The 24,280-nt window shown below is 40.2% G+C and overlaps 1 protein-coding gene across 3 annotated transcripts in view; it reads left to right on the forward strand.

The window, feature by feature from the left end:
- znf326 (zinc finger protein 326) overlaps positions 1–24,280 on the forward strand; it is a 32,818-nt gene that overhangs the window by 2,775 nt on the left and 5,763 nt on the right. The window contains exons 2-13 of one of the 3 annotated variants that reach the window (XM_078408197.1): positions 3,663–3,728; positions 7,384–7,482; positions 7,670–7,751; positions 9,943–10,384; positions 13,834–14,002; positions 15,703–15,737; positions 15,951–16,053; positions 16,137–16,251; positions 18,960–19,107; positions 22,062–22,164; positions 23,139–23,269; positions 24,155–24,250. In XM_078408197.1, coding sequence (XP_078264323.1) covers positions 3,663–3,728; positions 7,384–7,482; positions 7,670–7,751; positions 9,943–10,384; positions 13,834–14,002; positions 15,703–15,737; positions 15,951–16,053; positions 16,137–16,251; positions 18,960–19,107; positions 22,062–22,164; positions 23,139–23,269; positions 24,155–24,250 — 1,589 coding nt within the window. Of the gene's footprint in view, positions 1–3,662; positions 3,729–7,383; positions 7,483–7,669; positions 7,752–9,942; positions 10,385–13,833; positions 14,003–15,699; positions 15,738–15,950; positions 16,054–16,136; positions 16,252–18,959; positions 19,108–22,061; positions 22,165–23,138; positions 23,270–24,154; positions 24,251–24,280 lie in introns of all 3 variants that reach the window. The other 2 variants (XM_078408196.1, XM_078408198.1) reach the window with 2 other exon arrangements.

Genomic DNA, 24,280 nt, shown 5'->3' on the forward strand with positions numbered 1-24,280 from the left:
CCTCCCTCCCTCCCTATTTCCCTCCCTCCCTCCCTCCCTATTTCCCTCCCTCCCTCCCTATTTCCCTCCCTCCCTCCCTATTTCCCTCCCTCCCTCCCTCCCTCTTTATTTCCCTCCCTCCCTCTTTATTTCCCTCCCTCCCTCTTTATTTCCCTCCCTCCCTCTTTATTTCCCTCCCTCCCTCTTTATTTCCCTCCCTCCCTCTTTATTTCCCTCCCTCCCTCTTTATTTCCCTCCCTCCCTCTTTATTTCCCTCCCTCCCTCTTTATTTCCCTCCCTCTTTATTTCCCTCCCTCCTTATTTCCCTCCCTCCCTCCCCCTTTATTTCCCTCTCTCCCTCCCTCTTTATTTCCATCCCTCCCTACCTCCCTCTTTATTTCCCTCCCTCCCTCTTTATTTCCCTCCCTCCCTCTTTATTTCCCTCCCTCCCTCTTTATTTCCCTCCCTCCCTCCCTCCCTCCCTCCCTCTTTATTTCCCTCCCTCCCTCCCTCTTTATTTCCCTCCCTCCCTCCCTCTTTATTTCCCTCCCTCCCTCTTTATTTCCCTCCCTCTTCATTTCCCTCCCCCTTTATCTTCCTCTATTTCCCTACCTCCCCCCTCTTATTTCCTCTCTCCCTCCCCCCTCTTTATTTCCCCCCCCCCTCTCTCCCCTCCTCCCCCTTGGGAAAGTGGAGTCACGCGGCAGGAGAGCAGAATTGTTTACTACTCTGTGTACGAAGGAACTGCAGATGCTGGTTTACACCGAAGATAAATACAAAATGCTGGAGTAACTCGGTGGGACAGGCAGTATGTCCTGCTGAGTTACTCCAGCATTTTGTGTCTATATCTTCTTGTTCACTACTATGTTGCTTTTGTTTACTTTTATTACAATTAAGTTTAGATTGAGCGTTTTGGAATAAATGTGCATTTCTTGCTGCCGACAAGCTCAGAAATGATAAATACCCAATGAACAATTTCTGACCCATTCATATGCAATTAAATTCTGCCTAAGTTTAGGGTAATTGGTAATGTGGTAATTTTACAGGTTTATGTATTGTATCTGAACACTGAAGGGAATTGGGCAAAATTACTCATCAACTTATGTAGTTTAATGTGACCACAGTGAAAGAATATAGTTTTGAACATTTACTGCTTGTTTTAAACCAACCATTAAATTTGAGAAACAGTGTACACAATGTTTCATCTAAGGGTCCTCCTCTTCTCCAACTAGCCCGGTCATCTACTGAAATAGTTTTTAACGCTTCTTGATATGGGTATTCCATTACACTTGTTTGTGTTTGGCATACCAACTTCTTTCTATCTGTAAGCTGGAACTCATCCAATATTCCAATTCTAACCCCTGAGCTCTTTATCACTAATGGCAGTTGTGTCTTCATTTGGTGATGCTACAGAAAAGCTTGTGTGTTTATATCTTGCCATTCATAGCCCCTAGATGTTCCAAGGAATATTACAGGCAATAAATATCTATAAACATTAAGCTCACAGGAAGAGCAGTGTAATAAAGACTAAATAATGTTTAGTTTAGAGATAGTGTGGAAACGGGCACCTTGGTCCACCAAGTCGTTGCCGACCATTGATCCCTGTACATTAGTTCTATGCTATCCCACTTTTGCATCCACACTAGGGGCAATTTGCAAAAGCAAATTGTCAACAAAAGTGTGTAAGAGGGAACTGTAGACGCTAGTTTACACTGAAGATAGTCACAGAATGCTGGAGCAACTCAGGCAGCATCTCTGGATAGAAGGAATGGGTGACGTTTCTGGTCAAGACCCTTTTTCAGAGTGCGAGCAGGGCAGAGGGAGACGATAGTAATTGCTCCTCCTTTATGCCCAGTGTCATATTTTGCCTAGTTTACAGTCCAAGGGAGCCTTGAACCTAATTTTACCTGATCTGGGAAGCTTTGTTTCAAAGGGTGTTTGAAAATGGAAATCCGATTAGTGTAGAGTGTGACATTCTGTAAAAGTACTGATTTGGGTGGCTCAAAAACCACAACTGGCCGGTGGTTTACAAGTGTTACAGGCATGGCCAAGAATCTGATGCGGCAAAACAGCACAATTGAGACCAGATTTCACAACTTCCCACAAAGCCAACAGAGTCAGGTGAAGACTTCTGCTTTCCCAGGAATATTTGAAGGCATACCTGGTGCTCAACAGCAGTGATGTCATCAAGTTTCCTCAGCAATCTCATTGTAGAGTTCCAGTGGCCAGGAGATCACAGAGTAGTTTTTAATGGCTTTGTGGCGTTTGAAAGGTGGTAATGCTTGCGTGGGTAAAATCTGTTGTATTTTGGACATATATATGAATGGTTAGGGTACATCAGACTTTAAGGGACAGTTTGCTGAGCAGTAATTTCTGCCTTGGGTCCCCTGTATAACCTCGTTTAGACCCAGAGTTCCAGGGCTACGAGGTAGGAATTCACGTCAGTTTGTAATATTCCCCTGGATTCCATTGGGAAAGGCTGCACCACACAGATGGTATTCCAACTTGCTTCGTTTAGTTTATAGTTGTCACTTGAGAATTTCTTGTTGCGATATATCCAGCCAGCAGAAAGACTATTGCAATCAAGACAGGGTAAAGTGTATAATTTTTAGTGCGAGATAAAGTCCAGCAAAATCCAATTAAAGATGGTTCTTTGGGTCGCCAATGAAGTGCATGGGAGGTCACCGCTCTCAAGTCAGTGAAAGGAAAAAATTAAGCTTTTGCTTTAAACATGAATATCCTGAAGTTCAGGTTTGTGAACACCCTAATACTTAAATGATCTCTGAAAATTTGGGCGTTACGTTTAATTTTACTTTTATATACCACATTCTTGATCGGCTGAATGTAAAATAATTTCTTTTAAAAATGGCAGTTGGGCTCCATCTACCGACCACTTTGGTGAATTTCCTTGATTAGAGAAAATCTGTATTGTTGGCAAGAGAAAAGGGCCTAGTTCTGCACATTTTCAATGATTCTGGGCATTTTGAGTTTCAACATGCAGGTGCATGCAGCTTCCGTGTTACTCAGTTCCACAATCATTTTAGGTCAATGAATATTGACTGCACTCTAGTTCTTTTCCATTGCAGATCTGCCACATGGAATGCTATCCCCAATAAACAGACCGACTGCTGATCCTTTCCCACTGCAGATGAGTGTCAGGCAATGCTTTGACATTTATAAACGCATTTCTAATGAAATATACAATAGCTGGATATCTGAAGAGAATGAAATATACAATACCTGGATATCTGAAGAGAAACGGGCACATGGAAGTACAGGGAATATAAGGATATGGATCATGTACAGGCAGAGGAGATCAGTTTAACTTTGCGTCATGTTCGGCACAAACATTGTGGGCTGAAGGGCCTGTTCATGTGCTGTACTGTTCCTGTTCTAAAATAAAACATTGCAAATACTTATCAGTCAGATTGTATTCATGGAAAGAAATAGTTAATATTTGCAGTTGAAGATTCTGAGCATTTTGATTATATTTGCAATTCCTCATTTACAATTTTCACCATAATAATGCACTAGTCACCACACATTGGGTTAGGTTAAACTGAAAGATGACAGTGGATTTTGCCAGACTTTTTGCATCGCCTGCTATGTTTTCTTGGAGAAATGTTGTTTTCCCTTCCGTAAATTACATCTGGCGGCATAATTATTTGTGCTTTCTTTGACAGGTGGATCAGAATGGTTGAACAGTGGCACCAGCAGCAGTTGGAGCAGCCGGGATAACTGGAAACCAGGTGGGGTCTGAGTTGCTGAGCATCAACAGTTGAAGTAACAGTGGGAAATAATCTTGACTTAGGCATTCACTTTCCCTGAAATGCCATTTAGTTTTGAGATACAGCGCGGAAACGGGCCCCATCGGCACACCAGGTTCGCACCAAGCAGCGATCCCTGCACATTAACACTATCCTATACCCACTAGGGCCTTTTTTAAAACATTTACCAAGCCAAATAACCTACAAACCTGCACGTCTTTGGATGAAACTGAAGACCTCGGAGAAAACCCACGCAGGTCACGGGGAGAACGTACAAACTCCGTACATACAGGGCCCGCAGGCGGGATCGAACCCGGGTCTCCGGCGCTGCATTCGCTGTAAGGCAGCAACTCTACTGCTGTGCCACCGTGCTGCCACATTTGTGTTATGGCTGTTGCCTTAATGTTTTATTTTACAAAGCAAAATCCAATGGATGTTAAAGTTTGAAATAAAGCTAGTCTGTTGCATCTACGATGCCCCTTCTAAGTATGATGATGGTCATTTTAGGAATGATTCGACTTTTCTTACTATGATCGCCCACCTTTGGTATTTTTCAAAACAAATGTAGTTACCTGCAAAACTACACCATTGTTTCCAGTTGTAATGGGTTATTTAATGTTGCTAATGCACAGTTGTTCCCATCACTGTCCACCATTGAATGCTGCAAGCTTCACTCGAGGTTCTACAACTCCAAAGGGTATCTGGCAACATTATTTAAGTTTGGACCGTCTCTGATGGTGGATATTTATCAATGTTTAAGGTGGTATATTTCTACTATATATAACATTGTTTTTTTGTGGCTGAAGTGGAATAATTGGGTAATTTTCTATGTAACCGTAATAAATTTAGTAAAAAATCAAGTATGTTTTGTGCATGTGGTAAATAGTCTGGCCTCCCCAACACCAAAATTCTTAAGTCTGGCAGACTGAAAGTCAATGTTCTATTGTTGGTATATTTGATTGAAGAATCTTGAACTCTACTTTGCTGGGGCTGGGTGACAACTCTCAGACATGGCCTTAACCATGACCATAGCAACGAACAGCTGGCCATTGTCTCCAAAACCATCACAGATCTCTTTATTTGTGGCAATCTCCCTTTCACAGCCACCGTCCTGATAGTTTTTCCAACTCAGCATTGCCCATTTCTATTTCCTATCCAAAATCCACAAACTGGACTGCTCTATTATGTTCATTGTTCCTGTCAGCTTTTACCCGACTGAAATCTTCTCAAATGCCAACAGTATCTTGTCCCGTCTCTTCCCACCTACATCTGGATGCATCTCATGCTCTCCATTGCTTTAACAACTTCCAATTCCTTTCCCCCCTCTTATTTACAGTTCCATTCTTCTTCAGGAAGGCCTCAAGACCCTTTGTTTCTTCCTAGAGTAGAAACCTAAGCAGTTCCCCTCAACTGACACTTTCCGCTGTCTGGTGGAACTTGGAGGTGCATTCAACAACTCTTCTTGTGATTCTTCTCTGTTTCTTCAAACAAGAGTGTAGCCTTGAGTCCTCACTTGGATCTTAGTTGTGCCTGTCTTTTCTTGTCTATGTTGACCACCTTGTTCCAAACGTCCCCTGCTCAGACACTTTCCTCTGCAACTGCAGGAGGCACAAGACCTGTGCTGACAATTCTTTCCTCGCCTCTATTCAGGGATCCAAAGACCCCATCCAGTTGAGACTGAATTTACATGGGCATATTCCGACTTTGTATATTACATTTGGTGTTCTCTGGTGTCCCCTGCATTGGTGAGACCAGGCATAGTCTGGGGACCACTTTGTCAAATGCTTGAGCTCTGTCCACCAGACCTGGCTGGATCACCTGGTTGCTAATCATTTCATTTTCCCTTCCCACTCTCATGCTGACCTGCTGTCTCCCATTCTTCATTTCTTCACCATCCTTTCCTTTCGATCTACATGTCACTTCCCATCTTCCTTATCCAATCCCACTATTTGCATCTTCTTCTCATGTGCACTTGTCACCTCCAGCTTTGGTTACCCTCTCCATCCATCCCTTTCATCTACCTGACTCCTTACCTGGATCCACTATTGCTTGCCACCTCTTATCCCACCCCTTCCCCTCAACTCTTTCCACTGGCTTTCTCCCTTCTACTCCTTCAGTCTGAATGAGGTCTTGATCTGATAAGTCATTTGTGTGTTTCTCTTCATAGATACTACTTAACCCTCTGAGTTCTTCCAGCTGTTTTTGACCAAACCTCCTGATCATTCCTCTCATGTCCTCATGCTGAGAATGTTGGGATTCTCAAAGAGCTGATATTATGAGTAGTCATTGGGTTCTCGTTTCCGAATGGTCACCCATTCATGTCTTTCAGAGATGCTGCCTGGCCTGCTGAGTTACTTCAGCCCCCTATCTTTTTTGGGGCAAGATGGACTTTGTCAACCTTGGTAAAAATGAGAAAATTGCAGCAACATCATTCCCTGTTATACCATAATACCCTGGAATTCCTAATTATCAGATATTGTAAAAGTCTGAAAGTTTGAAGTTTGTCTTGAACCTTTTGTAATTAGTATATTCTCACTACAATTGCCTCTGCCTCAATGGCTATACATCTTTAAACAAGATGACCTACATTTCTAAATTCCCAACACCCTCTTTAACTGCAAAATAATTTTGTGAATTTAATAGCTTAAGCGGTAATTTATTGTTAATTCTGTTGAATTACATGTGATGGCTTGAGTCTGAATTTTAATGAGTGGATGAAAATCAAGTCATAGAGTGATACAGTGTGGAAACAGGCCCTTCGGCCCAACTTGGGGATAGTCCCAGCCTCAACTACCTCGTCTGGCAGCTTGGTCCATACACTATTCCTTTGGGTGGAAAAAGTTACCCCTCAGATTCCTGTTAAATCTTTTCCCCTTCACCTTGAACCTATGTCCTCTGGTCCTTGATTCACGTACTCTGGGCAAGAGACTCTGTGCATCTACCCGATCTATTCCTCTCAAGATTTTATACACCTCAATAAGATCAAAATAACCTCAATAAGTGGGCTCATTTGTTTTGCCGTAGGGTTTTGAAGGTAGGAGTTTTTCTACCAAGGAAGCCAAAATGTTGTTTCTTACAAATGTCATTGCATTAGGTTTGACTCAAGAAATGTATCTATGAAAGGGAGAAAAAAAACATGATTTAATTGGCAGGTCAAAGGAGCTTGGAATTGAGTGTTTCTGCAATGATAATGTGTACAATATGTAGCAATGTTGCAAGAGTGTCAGTATACATCAACAGTGGCCTAAAACAAGGACGAAAACTAGTAAATGGGCCAGCAGTTAGTGTGCAGTATACATATATTGCAATGAACTTTTAATGGTAATGGACTGAATTTTGGGGCTTGTTTCATTTCTGCCTTATTTTTCAAACTGTTGGACTGTGGGTCAAAATTGGTGATTTCTCCTTTATCAAGCATGCACACTTCCATTTGCAACTTCACATGTGAGCATTGAACTCTGACCAAATGGCAGCACAACATATCATATGCGTAATTAGTGTTTATAAGTAAGTTAGTGGGTATTTTATTCCCTCCCACCCACTCCCAATCTATCTCAAATTGGGAACAGATATTGGACCTGGGGTCGCACTTACCTGTATGACCAAGTGCTGCATTTTGTTCTATATTTACCCACAGAGCTAACAAGATGGGAGAGTGAAGCTGAATACTTATGCTTTAATACAGAGAAAATGGAAATGGGAAATGTTCATTCGGGCAATCTAGCTCTCCCTGTCGGTTAGTTGCATGCACTTAGATCATTTTGTCTCCCTTTTGCCTTGTTGCAAAGCATATATCCGCCTGCACTTATTTATTTTTGAATGTTTCCAGTGAATGATGGTCTTTTAAAATATTTCATTAATGAATGTAAATAGGCACGTAACTGGGGGCGCAGCTGAAAAGTAACTCTTTCTCTCCATTAAAGGTATGATGAGTGGGGACTATGATCGTAGCTCTTATGGGAGCTCCAGGTCTTACATGGAATCGTATCCTAGTAGGAGTGAGAGGTAGGTGAAGCAAGCTTAGTAGCTTAATATTTCCTATATTTAGACTTGTGATTCTCCTCTTTAATTCGGAAGCTGATTGCTATATTGTCAATAACAGAGTTCAGATGTTAACATAACCAAGCAGGTTATCTAGAAATAATACTGCCTGGTTATGAATTTCTAAATTCCATGGCGACTTATTTTGGCCTGCTTTCTATTGCCAATTAGTATTTGATCTGTACCAAAGATGTTACCAAATGATCTGTACCAGAAATCTTTGGAAACTATATTGCATTTATTTAATATAACTTGTTTTGCTCTCACTTGTGCTTTTGAATGATTATCCTCTTTAGATCAAACCCTAGTGGAAGTGGGCATAAATTCTGGCAAATTTTGGCGATGTATTATAAAGTAAAATAAACATTTTCTTTTACAATGGGTAAAATGGATGGTGATTGGAAGATACATATACCTAATGGTTTTCTCCAAATGCTTTGCAAACCTCCTTAGAATACTTTACAATTTCCCGATGGTGAATTGTAAAGTAATCTAAGGAGGTTTGCAGTGTATTTGGAGAAATGCCATTAGGTGTATAGAATAATGGGCCATTGTAAGAAGTATTTTCTTAATTTATGCACAGTTCCACATTGATGTCTTTAATATTAGAAATTTGTAGGCATCTGACTTAGGCATTCTGATTGTCTATTCCCCAGAAACTGTTCTCTTTCACATAGCCAAAAGCTTTTTGGGAGGAGAAGTTAAAGCTTTATTTTTCCCATTTGGTTTTGCCTTCATGGTGATTGCAATTTAAGATGTTTAAACCCTGCGAACTTAAAAGTTAATTGGTGGAAACCAGTCCCAAGTGTAGCTCAATACGGTAGACTACAGTCATCTTTCCCTGATGGTAGAAATTCATCTTTTTTTTTTTTTTAAACCTGTCCACAATGGACACAAAGCCACATCACACATACACTCTGAAAGCATTGCAGAAGTTTAATAAAATTATTCTGACAGCCAAGGGAAAAATGTAGAAATTACCTACCCAACATTGTTCTTTGAATTGATGGCATGCAAGGCCCCACACATCCCCATGTTGTACTGGGGTTATTGATTCTTGTCCCCAATTTGAATTTTGAGAGCCTAATTCCAATACTGCGGTTGCAAGAGACAATGGCATTTGCAGATTTGTGTCGGATCTATATTATCATTTGTATGCTTACATGTGAAAGGAATTGTAGATGTTTGAAATTGCATTTGTTCAAGAGTGGGGAAAATATTCAGTTCTAATTGAAGTTGCTTGAATCGAGGGCAGAAATTGGTATCTCGGAGCATACATAAGCCTTGGGATGTTGAGATACGCCATCTGCAAATTTAGTTCAAAGATTTATCAGCGCAAATTTGGTGAAATGTCTCGGCAGACTCCTGGTGCCTGCCCTTCAGTTCTTGAAAGAAATATCAAATTTCTATGGCATGTAAGCAGACTGATGATTTTGGGGACTCGTTATGTTCAGCTTCAAAGCAGTTGGACATCTCCATGCTAAACAACTGTGGATATGAAAGCTAATTGGGTTAACATTGCTACTATAATTAGATGTAAAGGATAATGCTCTGTGGACACATTTAAATGAATGTTTTTAATTAGAAAACAATTTAGATAAAAACAAATAATTTGCATAACTTGTATAAGTAACTCCGGCGATAATAAAAGTTGGCTGCTTATCATTGCTAACTAAAACTGCTTTCATATTCTAGGTAGGGTTTAACATTTTAGTGAAATGCTTTTAACTTTGTTGTAAATAAGTTTTCATTCTCATTTCTTAAACCTATAGGAAAGTGGCAACTTCCAGGGAAAAAAGCCTGCTTTGAACACTGACTGTAGTGATTATCCATTAACAAATAGTTTCAATCTAAAAATGATGAAGAACTCTTGTAAATCTAGTATGCTTGTAAGCATAAAAAAAATTGTAAGCCTTATTCTTAAATCACTAACCGTAAATTGCTGCCTTTTTAGTTGAGTTTGAAAACTTATTTTCAAAGTACATTTAATAATTTAACTAATGCTGTATATAAATTATGCTTACATTGAACAAGAATATACCTAAGAAAAAGGGAATGAATATTTGAACCCTTTTTAGCAGGTAAATAGTGTTTTCTGGTTTTATTATATGTCACTGGTAACTTTACCGGTTTCCTTACTGTGCAATTTTTCCAGGTTTGGACCTTATGAGTCGCATGACTCCAGGTCTGCTCTGGATGGCCGTGATCTGTATAGATCTGGCTACGATTTACATGAACCAGGACGAAGCCGCTTTGGGGATAGCTATCCTGATCGATCCGAGAGCTCCTACAGGAATTTCGGTGATCAATACCTTGACCCTTATGAAGGTAGAAGCCAGAGCCGATTATATGATAATGGCAGGTCTAACTGGGATGACAGCTACTCACATTCAAGCTCAATGCCTAGGGTGTGGGCTGATTCGGATACGGGAAGAGGAAGTTACTCTTCCTACAGCAGCTTTTCTACACTCCTTTCGAAGCCTTCATCTGGAGGCTCTCGGGGGAGGGGAACGCTTGCTTATTCTGGCACCGAGTATGGAGGCGGATCCTATTCGATGATGGGAGGACAAGGAGGAGGCAGAGGTCGAGGCAGAGAAGTAAGTACAGAATCTTTGAGATTCTATTCCCTTGCCAGCTTATTTTTAAAGGATACAACATTTTTTTGATCACTAGCATTATTTTGCTAGTGAGAGAAAATAAAAATTGCCACATGGACTAAAACGGTTGCTTTAGTATAGTTAATGTTTTAAAATTGGGCTAATCTTTGTTAATAGTGGGCGTTAAGTTTGGTCCCATTTTAAAAGTGGGAAATTGCATAATGCTTTTCCCTTTTAGTACCCCTCAAATTGTGGTTTAAGTTTTAAGCGTTTGAACTGCAGTAAGGTTTGTTAAAAAATTTGTTTTGTTATGAAAAACGCTCTCGCAATGAGAGCTTTCATACGCAAGGCAGTTTAAGCGATGCTGTGCCAGGTCACTAACGTTCTCACCGGAGAAACGGAAGACATGGTTGCAGTGGACATCATTTATTTTTGGCTCTTGCACCCATTCACCATTGTTGGTCAAGCGCCCATTGGAAATTGTGCTGAATTTAGCACAATTTTGAAGACTTGGTAACGTTGTAGGTCTCAATGGACAGGCCAAGTGCCACTTTAGTTCTGACACCAGGCCCGATTTGCTCTAGAGGACCGTGCTCAGATCAGGCAACCTGGTGTGTCTGTCCATAACCACTTTCTTTAAAAAAATAATGTGCCCTCTTGACCAAATCAATTTCTGGCTGTGTACTCAATTCGCTGCTTAACTCTTGAGATTAAAATCAAAACTTGTGCTCTTTGTGTGCATGTTAAAATACAAAAGTGTGATTCGATACCCCTCTGCTTGAATCTTTTTTTGTTTGATTGATTATTTTTTTGATTGCAAAGTTAATTTCTTAGTGTGGAGCGAAATCTCATCATGAAGGAGATTGTTTACTGTTTGAATATTTATTAGTCGTTCTAACAATTCTATCTTAATTTGTGAATTTGGATTTTACACGAGGAGTTTTCTACAAAGCAAAACAGTTAAGGACACTTTAGGAAGAAATGGTCAAGAGTACTTGCAGTGTTATAGTTTATAACAACATATACACAATCTGTTTTGGGGCAATTAATGCAAACAATTTGGGCATGAGTGCGATTTGTGTATTTATTTAATGAAAGGGTCTTGTAGAGATTAGTTTCTAAATATTTTTGAATTTTTTCAATATTTTGGTGCATTATGTTTTCTAATAGGATATATTATTTATGATCAGCATGTTAAATTAAACTAAAATGCACTGCTCATTTATTATTACTAGTTTCTTTGAAGTATGCTTTGTAACTGCCATAACATGCAGTTGTCAAAATCTGCCCTTTATATGAGCTACTCATTGTAAGCATTCTTTGTAACTTTAAATGTTCTACACCATCTACCTACACTATGAAAATCATTCAAGTTTTCAGGAATTTTTTCTTTTTTCCATACTTTGTATTTTTTTTCTTTTAACAAATATTTTGATCACTTTGGGTTTTGATGTAGCGCATATAACATAATTTGTTTCACAATGCTGCATATTAATGTTCAAAACTGTCCCTTTGTATAGTCAAGTACGCGTTTTGCTTTAGTAAGCCAAGCCATGGTAATGGAAATGATCAAAACATTGATAGTTCAATTTGAGGACTTCATTTGAACAGTCTTGGCAAAGTTTCCAGATTCTAATGATGATCATTCACTCATTATGTGGCCTTCAAACTCCAGTTCAAAACTTACTCAAAACAACATCTCGTGTTTTCTTGCGTGGGGTCTCTTGTCCTCAAACTTTCTTTCTCCAGATCTGTCTGTTTGTTCTGGCCCTTGCGTTGTGCAATATGGTGATCTTGTTGGCCCTGAGAAACCTCTGTCAGCAAGAAATAGAGGAATAGTTTGCCATTGAAATAGTTGCACTTTAAGGCTGAGTGGGACCTTGCTTTCTGTTGAATCAGCACTGATTTGAATAAAATAATTTCCAACCATGCTCATTATTACTCAATAGCAAATTCTACTGAAGTTGCACGATTTTGCATTATTGACCATCAGAGCTATACAGGCCCAATTAATGAGGCGACGTATACATTTATTTACAAAGCATGCTAGAAGCACTGGTGATATTAAAAGAGTCTTCTGCATAGATTATCCATTTTTATAGAGACTTTTAAAGATAGTTGTAGAATGATAACTTAATCAAATGCTTTAATGCTACTTAACTGACATTAACTAATTAGGCCAGTGTTCACCAAATCAAATATATTAAGAGTAAATTGGGGAATTTGCAGTCAGTTATAAAGATTTTCAGTGTCATGAATTTCTAGATATGGATGCAGAAATTTATATTAATCATGAGCACCAAACTAACTTATTGAGCTGTGTGCTAATCCACACAATGCTTAAGTTTTAATACGGAATAAGCTAATAATTAGTATATCTTCTATATTGTTCAGTCCAGCTTTCCTCTTTGGCTGGCTGTTCATTTTTTGAGGCAAGTCATTTCCCCTGGAACTGATCCATAGATTGCATGTCACCAGCAAAGATGTCACATTGGGAAGCTAAAGACGATAAGAGGATTTTTACTTGAGTTTGCAGTGAGGTTTGCATGCATGCACTTTTGAGCATAATCCAAATGCTGTAACACAAAAAAAAAGTCAATTTATGAGAGAGTGGTACTTTTGCTCCAATTGAGAAATCTACTAAAATTATACTTGTGCATGAGTTCCTTGATTCCAATTATGTTCTAATTATAAAAATAAAATTCTTGAGTGAAAATACCTTCAATTGTAAAGGTGAACTTCACGGTACATCTTGGTCATTTAAAAAAATTCTCCACTTTTTCTGATTTCATTATCCTGAATGAATGGGTCAGAAACCACCTTGGTTATCAATGCCTTCATTCTTGTATTATACAACCGAGAGTTCTATTGCAACTCTGTTGCACTGAAAGCTGTGGTTGGTCCTTTGTTTGGCAGGGCTGAGCAACATTAATGAGATGTAATAATTCCCTTCTGCCCTGTTTCAGGTGGCATTTTAAACTAGCTCAACAAACAGTTTCTAAATTCGATTTATTGGGCATTTGGGAATGGATTAATGTGCGCATTTTTATTATACCACTAAAATTGTAACTGGGAGAGAGAAATAAAGAAGTAAACATGTATGAGTGACATAAGCCTGACCTTTCCATCAAATCAGAGGACTAAAATTTTTGATTCAGGGAAGGTAGGTTAATCCCAAAAGATTATCCCAATGATAGTAGTAAACAGTTCTCAAAATGGTTAATAGAATTTAGGGCAAAAATCAACTCCTCCAACTTTGTTACTGTGAAGTTTATTAGTACACGGCCTGAAACAAATTCATTTCAAGCTTTATATATATTTTTAAAGTAATTTCTAGGCATTGGATGAGATTTTTGTTACATTTTGGTATGGCTATGTAGGCTAGAAGTAAATCTGAATGTTTTTGAGACCAAAGTAGTAACAATTCACGCTTTTAAAATGCATTGCAGCAATCAGATGTAGATATATACTCAAGATCTGGAAATTATCAGTCATACAACAGAGGTGGGTTTGCAACAAATTTTGGACGAGGCATAAAAAGGAAAGGGATACAACCGAACAAAGCTGCAGTAAAGAAGCAGAAACTGGCAGCTGCTGAAAAGGTTCTCAAAGCAGCTGGTAAGTACTTCAAGTGTTTTACCTTGTTCTACATAACACAAGGTTATCATCTCAAAGAAACTGAAATGTTCGTGGTGTTGATGCTAATTAGCGTTGGCTTGTCATTTAGTTGGACATTTTGTGCAAAGCCAGATTGACCGTAATCTGATGTTCTCAGTTAAGATGCTGCAGGGAAGTGACTGCCATTGCTTTGGCATGTTACGGATTAGCTTGGAAGACATACAGATAGTCTACTTCAGGGGGTGAATATTGAATAAGACCATAGCATAATGAAGGCATTAATTTTTTTTAAATATCTCAAATCATTAGAGAGGCTGGAAGTTTAAGTAGTGCTGAATGGCATTGTCATAGAAGAAGTACTATATATACTAGAAGTGCAGAATATATATGAAGTACGATTGTAAATGCATTGTTGGAGGAAATCATTAGTAGAGAAGAACTGAAAAAGAGATTTAAGGAAGTAGAGTCAGGGGCATACAGACCAGAAACAAGAGGATGGTGCAGAAAGGCTTTGGGGGATATAAACAGATTTAAGTCCATAGGAAAGCATATGGCAGTTGGAATATAATGTAGAAAAATAACATCATCCACATTGGTAGAAAAACAAATAGGAAGGCAAAGTGTTTTAAAATGGTGAGAGATTGAAAGGTGTTGGCGTTCTGAATGACTAGACATCCTTTCACAAAAATCACTGCAGGTAAAATATCAACCCTGATCTAATTAAATGAGGGAATAGGCATGAGCAGCTCGATTGCCCCGTTCCTGCTTTTCTTTCTTCTGTTAAAGCAGTATGAGTCGTCCACTATCGTAGGTACTCATTCTCTATGCAACTGGCAAACCATAGATCAGTGTGTAAAATTCAGTGGAAGAAATCACTGACATTTCTTTGACTGTATGTTAGCACGATTTTCCAGTTTTTGTTTTTACCTTGCTGTGACATGGATTTTTCAACCCATCCACCAAAGCAGTCCCATTGCCCTGGCGTATTTCCTTGCCATCCATCTACATTTGGGTTAATTAACATTAGCTAATTAACCTATAAGCACATCTTTGGGACAAGAGCGTAATGTGGAGCACCCGAGGGACATCTACATAATCATGGATCGCATCCATATTCAGCACAATGCCAAAACACAGTATTGGGCTAGAGTGGCTCTCGCTGTGAAACAGCAGTACTAACTGCTGAACATTGCGACATCCTTACGCTGGCTGCCTTCCAGGATTTTAACCTTGTTATGCAAGAACTCAACTTAATACTTGCAATATTGCAAGTCAGTAGCTCCCTCTCACCTTGACAAGACTAATTGGGGTATGGCAACTGCTCTGCCCAAGACCACAAGAGATTGCCACGAGTTGTGAATACATCATACAACTAGCCTCCCACCCCCAATAATTCCATCGAAACTTCACACAGCCTTGGGAAAGCAAAAGCAGCCAACATAATCAAGGACCATTCTTGCCCGGGTCATTCTCTCTCCTCCCCTGTCGCGCTGGGCAGAAGGTAGAAAAGCTTGAAAGCACATACTAGATTTAAGAACAACCTCTTCCTTGCTGTTATCAGACACTTGAATGAATAGCATGAATAGTTTTTTTAATTATATATTGGTATATGTTAATAATAAGCCAATACCAATTTGTTTTGGATGTATGTGGTAGTTACAATTGTAGCAAATTGATGTATTTTCCTTTAATTTCAGCAGCCAAGGCAGCAAACCAAACAACTGCAGGAACAAAGGTATTAAAGATGCAAGTAGCAAGATCATTAAATATAGATATCCCTTTAACCACATAAATATGTCTTTGATAGCGTCTATGATCAACTGCTTACAAAGTAACAGTAAATCATGCAGGGAAAAATCAAAAGCATTTGTTTTCCTATGATTATTTTTATAAGCAGTCTAACATTTGGACACCAGTTCAATTTGAAGTTTTAAATTATTGTTTTTAGATTAGCACATCAAGTACTGGCCAGGATCCGGACCTGAAGGATGAAGATTTTACTAAAGATGCATATGAGCCAGATGCATATGAATGCTTTGACAAAAATGAAGGTATGTAGCTTTTTTTCCCCTCCTCGCCGTATGCACTTAATTTTTCCCAAAATTTTTCAAAGAAACAAATGTTCCCAATTAAGGTAAAAAGAAGACTGATACTGAGGATGAAGAGGAGAAAAAGAAACTGGAGGCAAGAAGGGAAAAACAACGACGCAGGCGTGAGAAGAACACTGAGAAATATGGAGAGGATTACCGGTAAGTTTAAAATGCTACAGAACCAACTTATCATCAGAACCTACTTGCAAGTTAGATGCTATGAATTAAAAAATATTGCATTGTAAGAGAAGATATATTTGGATTTAGAAGTTGCATTTTTGGAGATGTTAGGCAGTGGAGAAGGTTATCAAGAATGACTGGGATCTTGATACACTGCAATGCTAAAAACTATATTCTGCACTCTATATCTTCCCCATTACTCTTAACTATTGTACTTGAGTTTGACCTGATGGTATTTATAATCTGACCTCTTTTGATCGCACGCAAAACATAGCTTTTCACTCTACCTCGATACATATGGCAATAATAAACCTAAACCTAGGACCGAACAAAGGATTTTGCCAGGACTCAAGGGACAGTTGGGGGAGAGGCTGGGCCAGCTAGACCTTTTTTACCCAGAGCAGAGATTAAGAGGTGATATAGTCAAATTGTGAGGAACATAGATAGGGCAAATGTATGTGGTCTTTTTTCCCGGGCAAAGGAATCGAGGACTAGAGGGCATAGGTTTAAGGTGAGAGGGAGGGGGACATTCAATAGACAATAGGTGCAGGAGTAGGCCATTCGGCCCTTCCCGAGCCAGCACCACCATTCAATGTGATCATGGCTGATCATTCTCAATCAGTACCCCGTTCCTGCCATCTCCCCATACCCTCTGGCTCCGCTATCCTTAAGAGCTCTATCTAGCTCTCTCTCGAATGCATTCAGAGAACTGGCCTCCACTGCCTTCTGAGGCAGAGAATTCCACAGATTTACAACTCTCTGAGTGAAAAAGTTTTTCCTCATCTCTGTTCTAAATGGCCTACCCCTTATTCTTAAACTGGCCCCTGGTTCTGGACTCCCCCAACATTGGGAACATGTTTCCTGCCTCTAACATGTCCAACCCCTTAATAATCTTTTATGTTTCAACAAGATCCCCTCTCATCCGTCTAAATTCCAGTGTATACAAGCCTAGTCGCTCCAGTCTTTCAACATACGACAGTCACTCCATTCCGGGAATTAACCTAGTAAACCTACGCTGCACGCCCTCAATAGCAAGAATATCCTTCCTCAAATTTGGAGACCAAAACTGCACACAGTACTCCAGGTGCGGTCTCACTAGGGCACTGTACAACTGCAGAAGGACCTCTTTGCTCCTATACTCAACTCCTCTTGTTATGAAGGCCAACATTCCATTGGCTTTCTTCACTGCCTGCTGTATCTGCATGCTTCCTTTCAGTGACTGATGCACCAGGACACCCAGATCTCGTTGCACGTCCCCTTTTCCTAACTTGACACCATTCAGATAATAATCTGCCTTCCTATTCTTACCACCAAAGTGGATAACCTCACACTTATCCACATTAAACTGCATCTGCCATGCATCCGCCCACTCACACAACCTGTCCAAGTCACCCTGCAACCTCATAGCATTTTCCTCACAGTTCACACTGCCACCCAGCTTTGTATCATCTGCAAATTTGCTAATGATACTTTTAATCCCTTCATCTAAGTCATTAATGTATATTGTAAATAGCTGCGGTCCCAGCACCGAGCCTTGCGGTACCCCACTAGTCACTGCCTGCCATTGTGAAAGGGACCCATTTATCCCCACTCTTTGCTTTCTGTCTGTCAACCAATTTTCTATCCATGTCAGTACCCTACCTCCAATACCATGTGCTCTAATTTTGCCCACTAATCTCCTATGTGGGACCTTGTCGAAGGCTTTCTGAAAGTCGAGGTACACCAACATTTTGTGGCGCGTTTCAAATGGAACAAGCTTAGATGGTCATCTTGGTCAACATTGGGCAAGAGGGATTGTTTCTGTACTCTATGATACTGACTTGACTCGAGGCATATTATTGTAATTACATATACGGTCTCTTTTTAATGCTTGGAATTTGTCATTGAATGCACTAGGCAAAGAACGGAGTACTAAGGTCACGGAGCTGCGGATTTTCTTCATGTAGGTTGTTCCTCTTTGAAAGTGATTATAGAGAAGTGAATTGTGAAAACTTTTTCAAATTCAGTTTTGGTGTTGTGCAGTTTGCTTTAGCACTGCAACATTCTATGTTTGCACACCTACAGGCAGAATCTTTATTAGTTGCCTCAAATTACTCTTTCCGTAATATAGACATCTTGATACAGGCTTCATTATTTTTCCACAAATACAATTTAACTTTAAAACGCAATAGTTTAATTGCTTTAGATCAAAACGCATGTCCTAAAGTTAATGTGTGCACTTAACTATGTGACGTTGTATGTGGCTGTCGTGTGCACTTGTTTATGAGAAGTGAGACTACTGTTACTTTTCATTAGCAAAATGAGAGACTTTCCTCATAAGATAAGGGTGTAGTCCCAATCTCCCAGCCTACCCCATTATGGCCCTTGCACTTAAAAAAAAAATAATCTGCACTTTCTCTAGCTGTAATAGATAATGGTACATCATTATTCTGCACTATATCGTTTTACTACTGCATTTTACAATAAACTAATTTGGCACGTGCTGTTCTTTTGAATTTCCAGCAATATAGTGAGTTTGTAGAGCTAGATTTGTGCAAGGTGCTACCGGAAAAGTGCTGGAATCGACTGCGGAATGGGAGGCGGAAACCTCCTCCCTTTTCCTTTTCATATAGAATTGTAACCAATTATTTTCGGGATTTGGAAATATTTTGTGAGATGTGCCATTGAAAATAATGTTTTTTTTGTAGGAATGCGTTTACGTGCTCCCTTTGTAAGTTTCGAACTACAGAGGAACAGGAGATCGAAGCACACCTGGAAACTCCTTACCATAAAGAAACACTCGAGTTCATTGGGAAAAACATTCAGTTTGAAAAAGGAGCGGCGGATTTTCTTCATGTAGGTTGTTCCTCTTAAAAAGTGATTGTAGAGAAGTGAACTGTGAAAACTTGTTTTCAAATTCAGTTTTGGTGTTGTGCAGTTTGCTTCAATGCTACAAAATGTAATATTCTTGGATTCAATATTCATATATTAGCGGTGGTTTTCCGTTCCTACAAGAAATTAGTTTAACAAGTTGGGGTTCTGTGGAGTGACTTGACGTAGATCAGCACCAAAAGGCCACAGGCAGATTTATGGACAGCCTTAAAAATGACAGGACCCGCGTTTATATAACACATTTTACCACCTCACTTGGTGGGGGTCTATAATATTGACCCCCTAAGACGTCGGTGAGAATTAGAGGAGCAGATGCGTAAGGCTATTGCTAATACCGGTAAAATAATAAGACAGTATTCTGTGGAAATTTAAACTTTCCGAATATTGACTGGATCTGCCACGGTGTAAAGGGCCTAGGCGGGGTGGAAGTTATTAATTGTGTCCTAGAAAGGTTTTTTGAGGGCACAATACTGAACCTCCAGGGGAACAAGATAGGGCAAGTGACTGAAGTGTCGGTGGTGGAGTTTAGGACGTGACCATAATTCTATTAGATTTTAATAGTTATGGGGAAGGATAGGGCAGGCTTGCGTGAAGGTACAAAATTTGGGCAAAGCCTATTTTGGAGGCATTAGGGGGGGACTTGTAGAGGCTGATTTGGATAGTCTGTTTGCAGGTAAGGGGATGATGGCAAATGGGAGGCTTTCAAAAGTGAGAGTGAGTAAAGGGGCAGCCCAAGGAAAGGCGGGATAGACGACTTGTTTAGAGCATGAAAGGTGACCTTATTGAAGTGTACAGCATCGTACAGGCGTGGATAAAGTTGAACGCGCACAGTTTTTCCCAGGCTGCAGGATTCTATAACCTATGAGAGCTTGGGCTTAAGGTGAGGAGGGAGAGATGTAAGAAGGGCCTCGGGTGCAATGAGCTGCCAGAGGAGCAGTAATTAGAAGTTGCAAAAGACATTTGGACAGATGTATGGATAGGAAGGTGTGGAGAGGTATGGGCCAAATACAAGCAAATGGGACTAGCCCAGAATGCCATCTTGGTCGGCATGGACCAGTTGGGACAAAGGGCCTGTTTCCATGCTCTGGCTGTATATCCCAAAACACTTAATGGCCAAAAGTTGTAGGGAAAATAGCAGGAGATAATTAAAGCTGTTTTTTTTGTGGGTTCTTGCTGATTTGAATGGTGATCCGTTATGTATCCACTTAGACGGGAGATTAATGCCTCGACTGAAAAATGTCATACCTGATGGTGCTGTGCTCTGAAGTAGCCGTATGAATAGTATGCTTAATCCTCTGAAACCATAACTTGGTCATGAGTAATACTATTCTCACAGCTAACACCTACGATAACACAACATAATAGACATAGCAAATTATCAAAAACATTTAAAATTGCTTCCCAGGGTTCGGCTAAGTTACAGCTTTTGTTTACTGTTCTGGTCCATGGAACCCATGGAATGCAAGCATTAAATATTGTGTTATTTCTGCATCTTCATTATTCATTCAATGTGTTCTTCCTATAAAATGGTTTCTTCAGAGGGGTGTAATTTGTTGCTGACAGCCCTGTTCAGTGGTTGTACTCTGCTGCCAGGGACCCGTGCACTGCTTGAATACCGAGCAGTGTAATTAGGTAATTTTTATTTCTCGGCTCGTTATGGTAATCTGTAGAAGAAGTCCAGCCTGTGGCATTCATTGCCTCAATGCTAAACAGCTCTGGTTTACTGTGCAAATTGAGTCTGTCTGTAACTGGACTATTGATATTCTCCTGCAGGGGTTTAACGCAAATTGCAGAGTGCATCTTCTTGAATATGTTTATTTACACACAATCCTTTTTTTTGGGCTACAAAAATTAAATTAGTTGGAAAATTAGATTATTTGCTACCTTCAAGGGAACCAGTCTTTCCACCGTGTGGACAATAGTTTGAATTGCCCAGTGATGTGAATGACTTAAGTAGTTTTCATTAATATGTACAAGGAGAAAGAGAAATCACAAATTATACAGCTTTAATGATTACTGCTTCTTAGAAATTATATGGCAGTAGTGTAACTATGGGATTGGAATGATTTGGAAAGTACCCTGTATTAAATTATTTCCATTTGGATAATTATACTAAAATGTTCAGACCATTTGGATGCTTTAGGGAAGATGACTGAGGGAAAATGTTTTGACCAGAATTGCAGCGGCTTACTCTGTGATTAGTTCAATGGATTTACAGGGCGGCACAATGGCGTGGTGGTAGAGCTACTGCCTTACAGCGCCAGAGACCCGGGTTCGATCCTGACTACTGGTCTATGCGGTGTTTGTACGTTCTTCCCGTGACCTGCGTGTTTATCGCCGAGACCTTCGGTTTCCTCCCACACTCCCAAAGACACCCGGGTTTGTAGGTTAATTGGCTTGGTATAAATGTAAAATTGTCCCTCGTGTGTGTCGGGTGTTAATGTACAGGGATCGCTGGTCGGTGCGGACTCGGTAGGCCGAAGGGCCTGTTTCTGCTCTGTATCTCTTAAACTAAACTAAAATACAGGGTTAACCTACATGAGATCTGGGTTTAGTACCAGAAGGACATCTTGCAGTAGCACAGCACTCACAGTAGTAGACATAAAATGCTGGAGTAACTCAGCGGGACAGGCAGCATCTCTGTATAGAAGGAATGGCTGACGTTTCAGGTCGAGACACTTCTTCAGACCTGGTACTTCTACTCGCTTAGCAGTCCTACATTAGCCTACCATGAAGTGCAAACTGCACATTGTGTTTGAATGTATGTTACCTTTTGGATGCAGTTGTACCATCATCTGATTTCATCTAGCCTCTTAACTCGTATTGTTGACTATTTATCCTTTTTATGGCTAACTTCAAGTTTGCTGTCAGAATCGTTTAATAAAAACTGTTCGACTTTTTCCAATAATTTCATTTAGGCATCTATGGTGAACAAAAATAAGAAAATTGCAGCTCGTAAACAATTGCAGCAGCAGGATCAAAAGGAACCGGCCCAAAAGCTTTCAAAGGATGTTTTAATGGGTAAACTATTTATTGGCTCCTTTGTGGTTCAGCACTTGGAATTCTTTTTGGTATTTTGCGTGCGGCTTAGAAACCCAGTAATTGGCATTAGTGGTCGGCTACAACCAGTTTGTGGTGCACGTTCACTTACCTGTGAGATGTTCAAATGAAAAAAACTGTAGTCACTGGTCTGATCACTCGAGATTTGGACCAATTTCTCCCCTATACTCTTGCTCATCTGGTATTGACGTGTGGGTGGTAGATCACAGGATTTTTGGATCATTGAGGCATCATGTATTTTGCTCGAGCAGCATACAACCCAGCGGTATGAACTTTGATTCCGTCAATTTCAAATAAACCCTCCCCTCCAGTAACAACCTCTTGCTGTATAATTCTAAGAGAAGATGAGATCCATCTTTAGTCCTAGTGACCAAGAACGTACAGAAATGCACAGCAGTTACTAGCTTGCCTAAGCTGCTCTCGACTGCTGGTTCCAAACATCCAAGTCACACACCACCCTGTACATGATCATTCATTTGTAGTTTGCAGAACTATGGCATGTTGGCGCAGTTGTATAGTTGCTGCCTTACAGCGCCAGAGGCCCGGGTTCGATCCCGACCAAGGGGGCGGACAGTACAGAGTTTGTGCGTTCTCCCCGTGACCGCGTGGGGTTTTATCGCTATCTTCGGTTTCCTCCCTCACTCCAAAGAGACATAGGTTTGTAGGTTAATTGGCTTGGTACAATTGTCAAATTTTCCCTAGTGCGAGGATCGCCAGTGGATTGCAGAAGGGCCAGTTTCCGCGCTGTATCTCTGAACTAAGCTAAACTTAATATCCAACCTCCTTAGTGGAAGTATTTTTACTTAGAAAATTGTAGTTGCGCAAGAGGTTTATAATTTCCAAAAATATTAATAGGGACATTTTGAATTCAAGTGTCCTAATTGAACATTTTTTCAGCATTTATTGACTTATTAATATTGATTTTGTCTTTTAAGGAGTTTCTTCAGATGATCAAATGAAAAAGGTTGAAGCCGTTCAATGCGCTGTCTGCAACACATATATTCCCTTCCTGTTTCATTCTGTACAACAACATTTGAAGTCCAATGAACATACCAATAGCAAGAAGGTACAAAAGTTTCCCTTCCATAAAGAAAGCTTTGCCGTGCATTTGTGCCGATCATTAAGGTTTCTAAAACACGTTTGTTTAAATATTTTAAATTTTGTTCTATATTCTCCAGGTTAAGAAAACCGATTAGGCTAGTTTATAAATGTTGCATAGAATGTAATACTATAAGTGCTCATTGTAATGGACCACAGGGGGGGGGGGGGGAGGCACCGCACAGCCTGTAAGTAGTTGGGGAGGGGGTGCCAACTGTGGGTGGCGCGGGGAGCCGAGGCTGTAAGCGGTCGGGGATGGCGTGACTGGATAACACGCAACAAAAGCTTTTCACTGTACCTCGGTACACGTGACAATAAATTAAACTAAACTGAAACTAAGCAGGGGATTTAAGTGGTGGGGGGGGGGGGGGGGGGTGCAAGCAGGGGGTGGCGTGGCATCAGCAGCTGTCGGTAGGCACCCAAAATCCATCACAAAGAGGTCCATTAAAACAAGGGCTTACTGTACGCTAGTTTTAAGAAGAGGTGAATCTTAATGTTGCTTGGGGGAAGACAATGGTGATTGGCGAAATAAGAGTGACCTGGGGTAAGATGGTAAGAGAGCTTATAAATGACAGCTGAGGAGTTTTTAAAGGCAGCTCTTTTAAGGTTAGGAAGCCATAACAGTTTGGTAGAGTGGTCTGAAAGACTCATGGTTTTATTTATATAGAACCGACTTAAATGTTAATACTTAAGCTGGAATAATTTAAACCGAAATCTGAGATGCGTTAACATGACATGTACGTCTAGGAATATGCAACTACAGGGTTGTTGGTTTTTTTTTTTGTTGCCTCAGTGGCCATTTAAGTAGCTAGTCTGTTTGTTCTTTCCTTATTCTAATTTTTCTTTCATTCAGAATTACCATGACCAGGTCAGAAGGGAGAGTCTCCTCACAGCCAGTAGCATGCTGAACAACCCGACCGTAAAGGCTAAATTTGATCTCTTCTTAAAGGTAAGGCTTGATAAGTAGCAGGCTCTGGAG

The sequence above is a fragment of the Rhinoraja longicauda genome, chromosome 11, assembly GCF_053455715.1.
Source record: "Rhinoraja longicauda isolate Sanriku21f chromosome 11, sRhiLon1.1, whole genome shotgun sequence".
In the NCBI taxonomy this organism is placed as follows: Eukaryota; Metazoa; Chordata; class Chondrichthyes; order Rajiformes; family Arhynchobatidae; genus Rhinoraja; species Rhinoraja longicauda.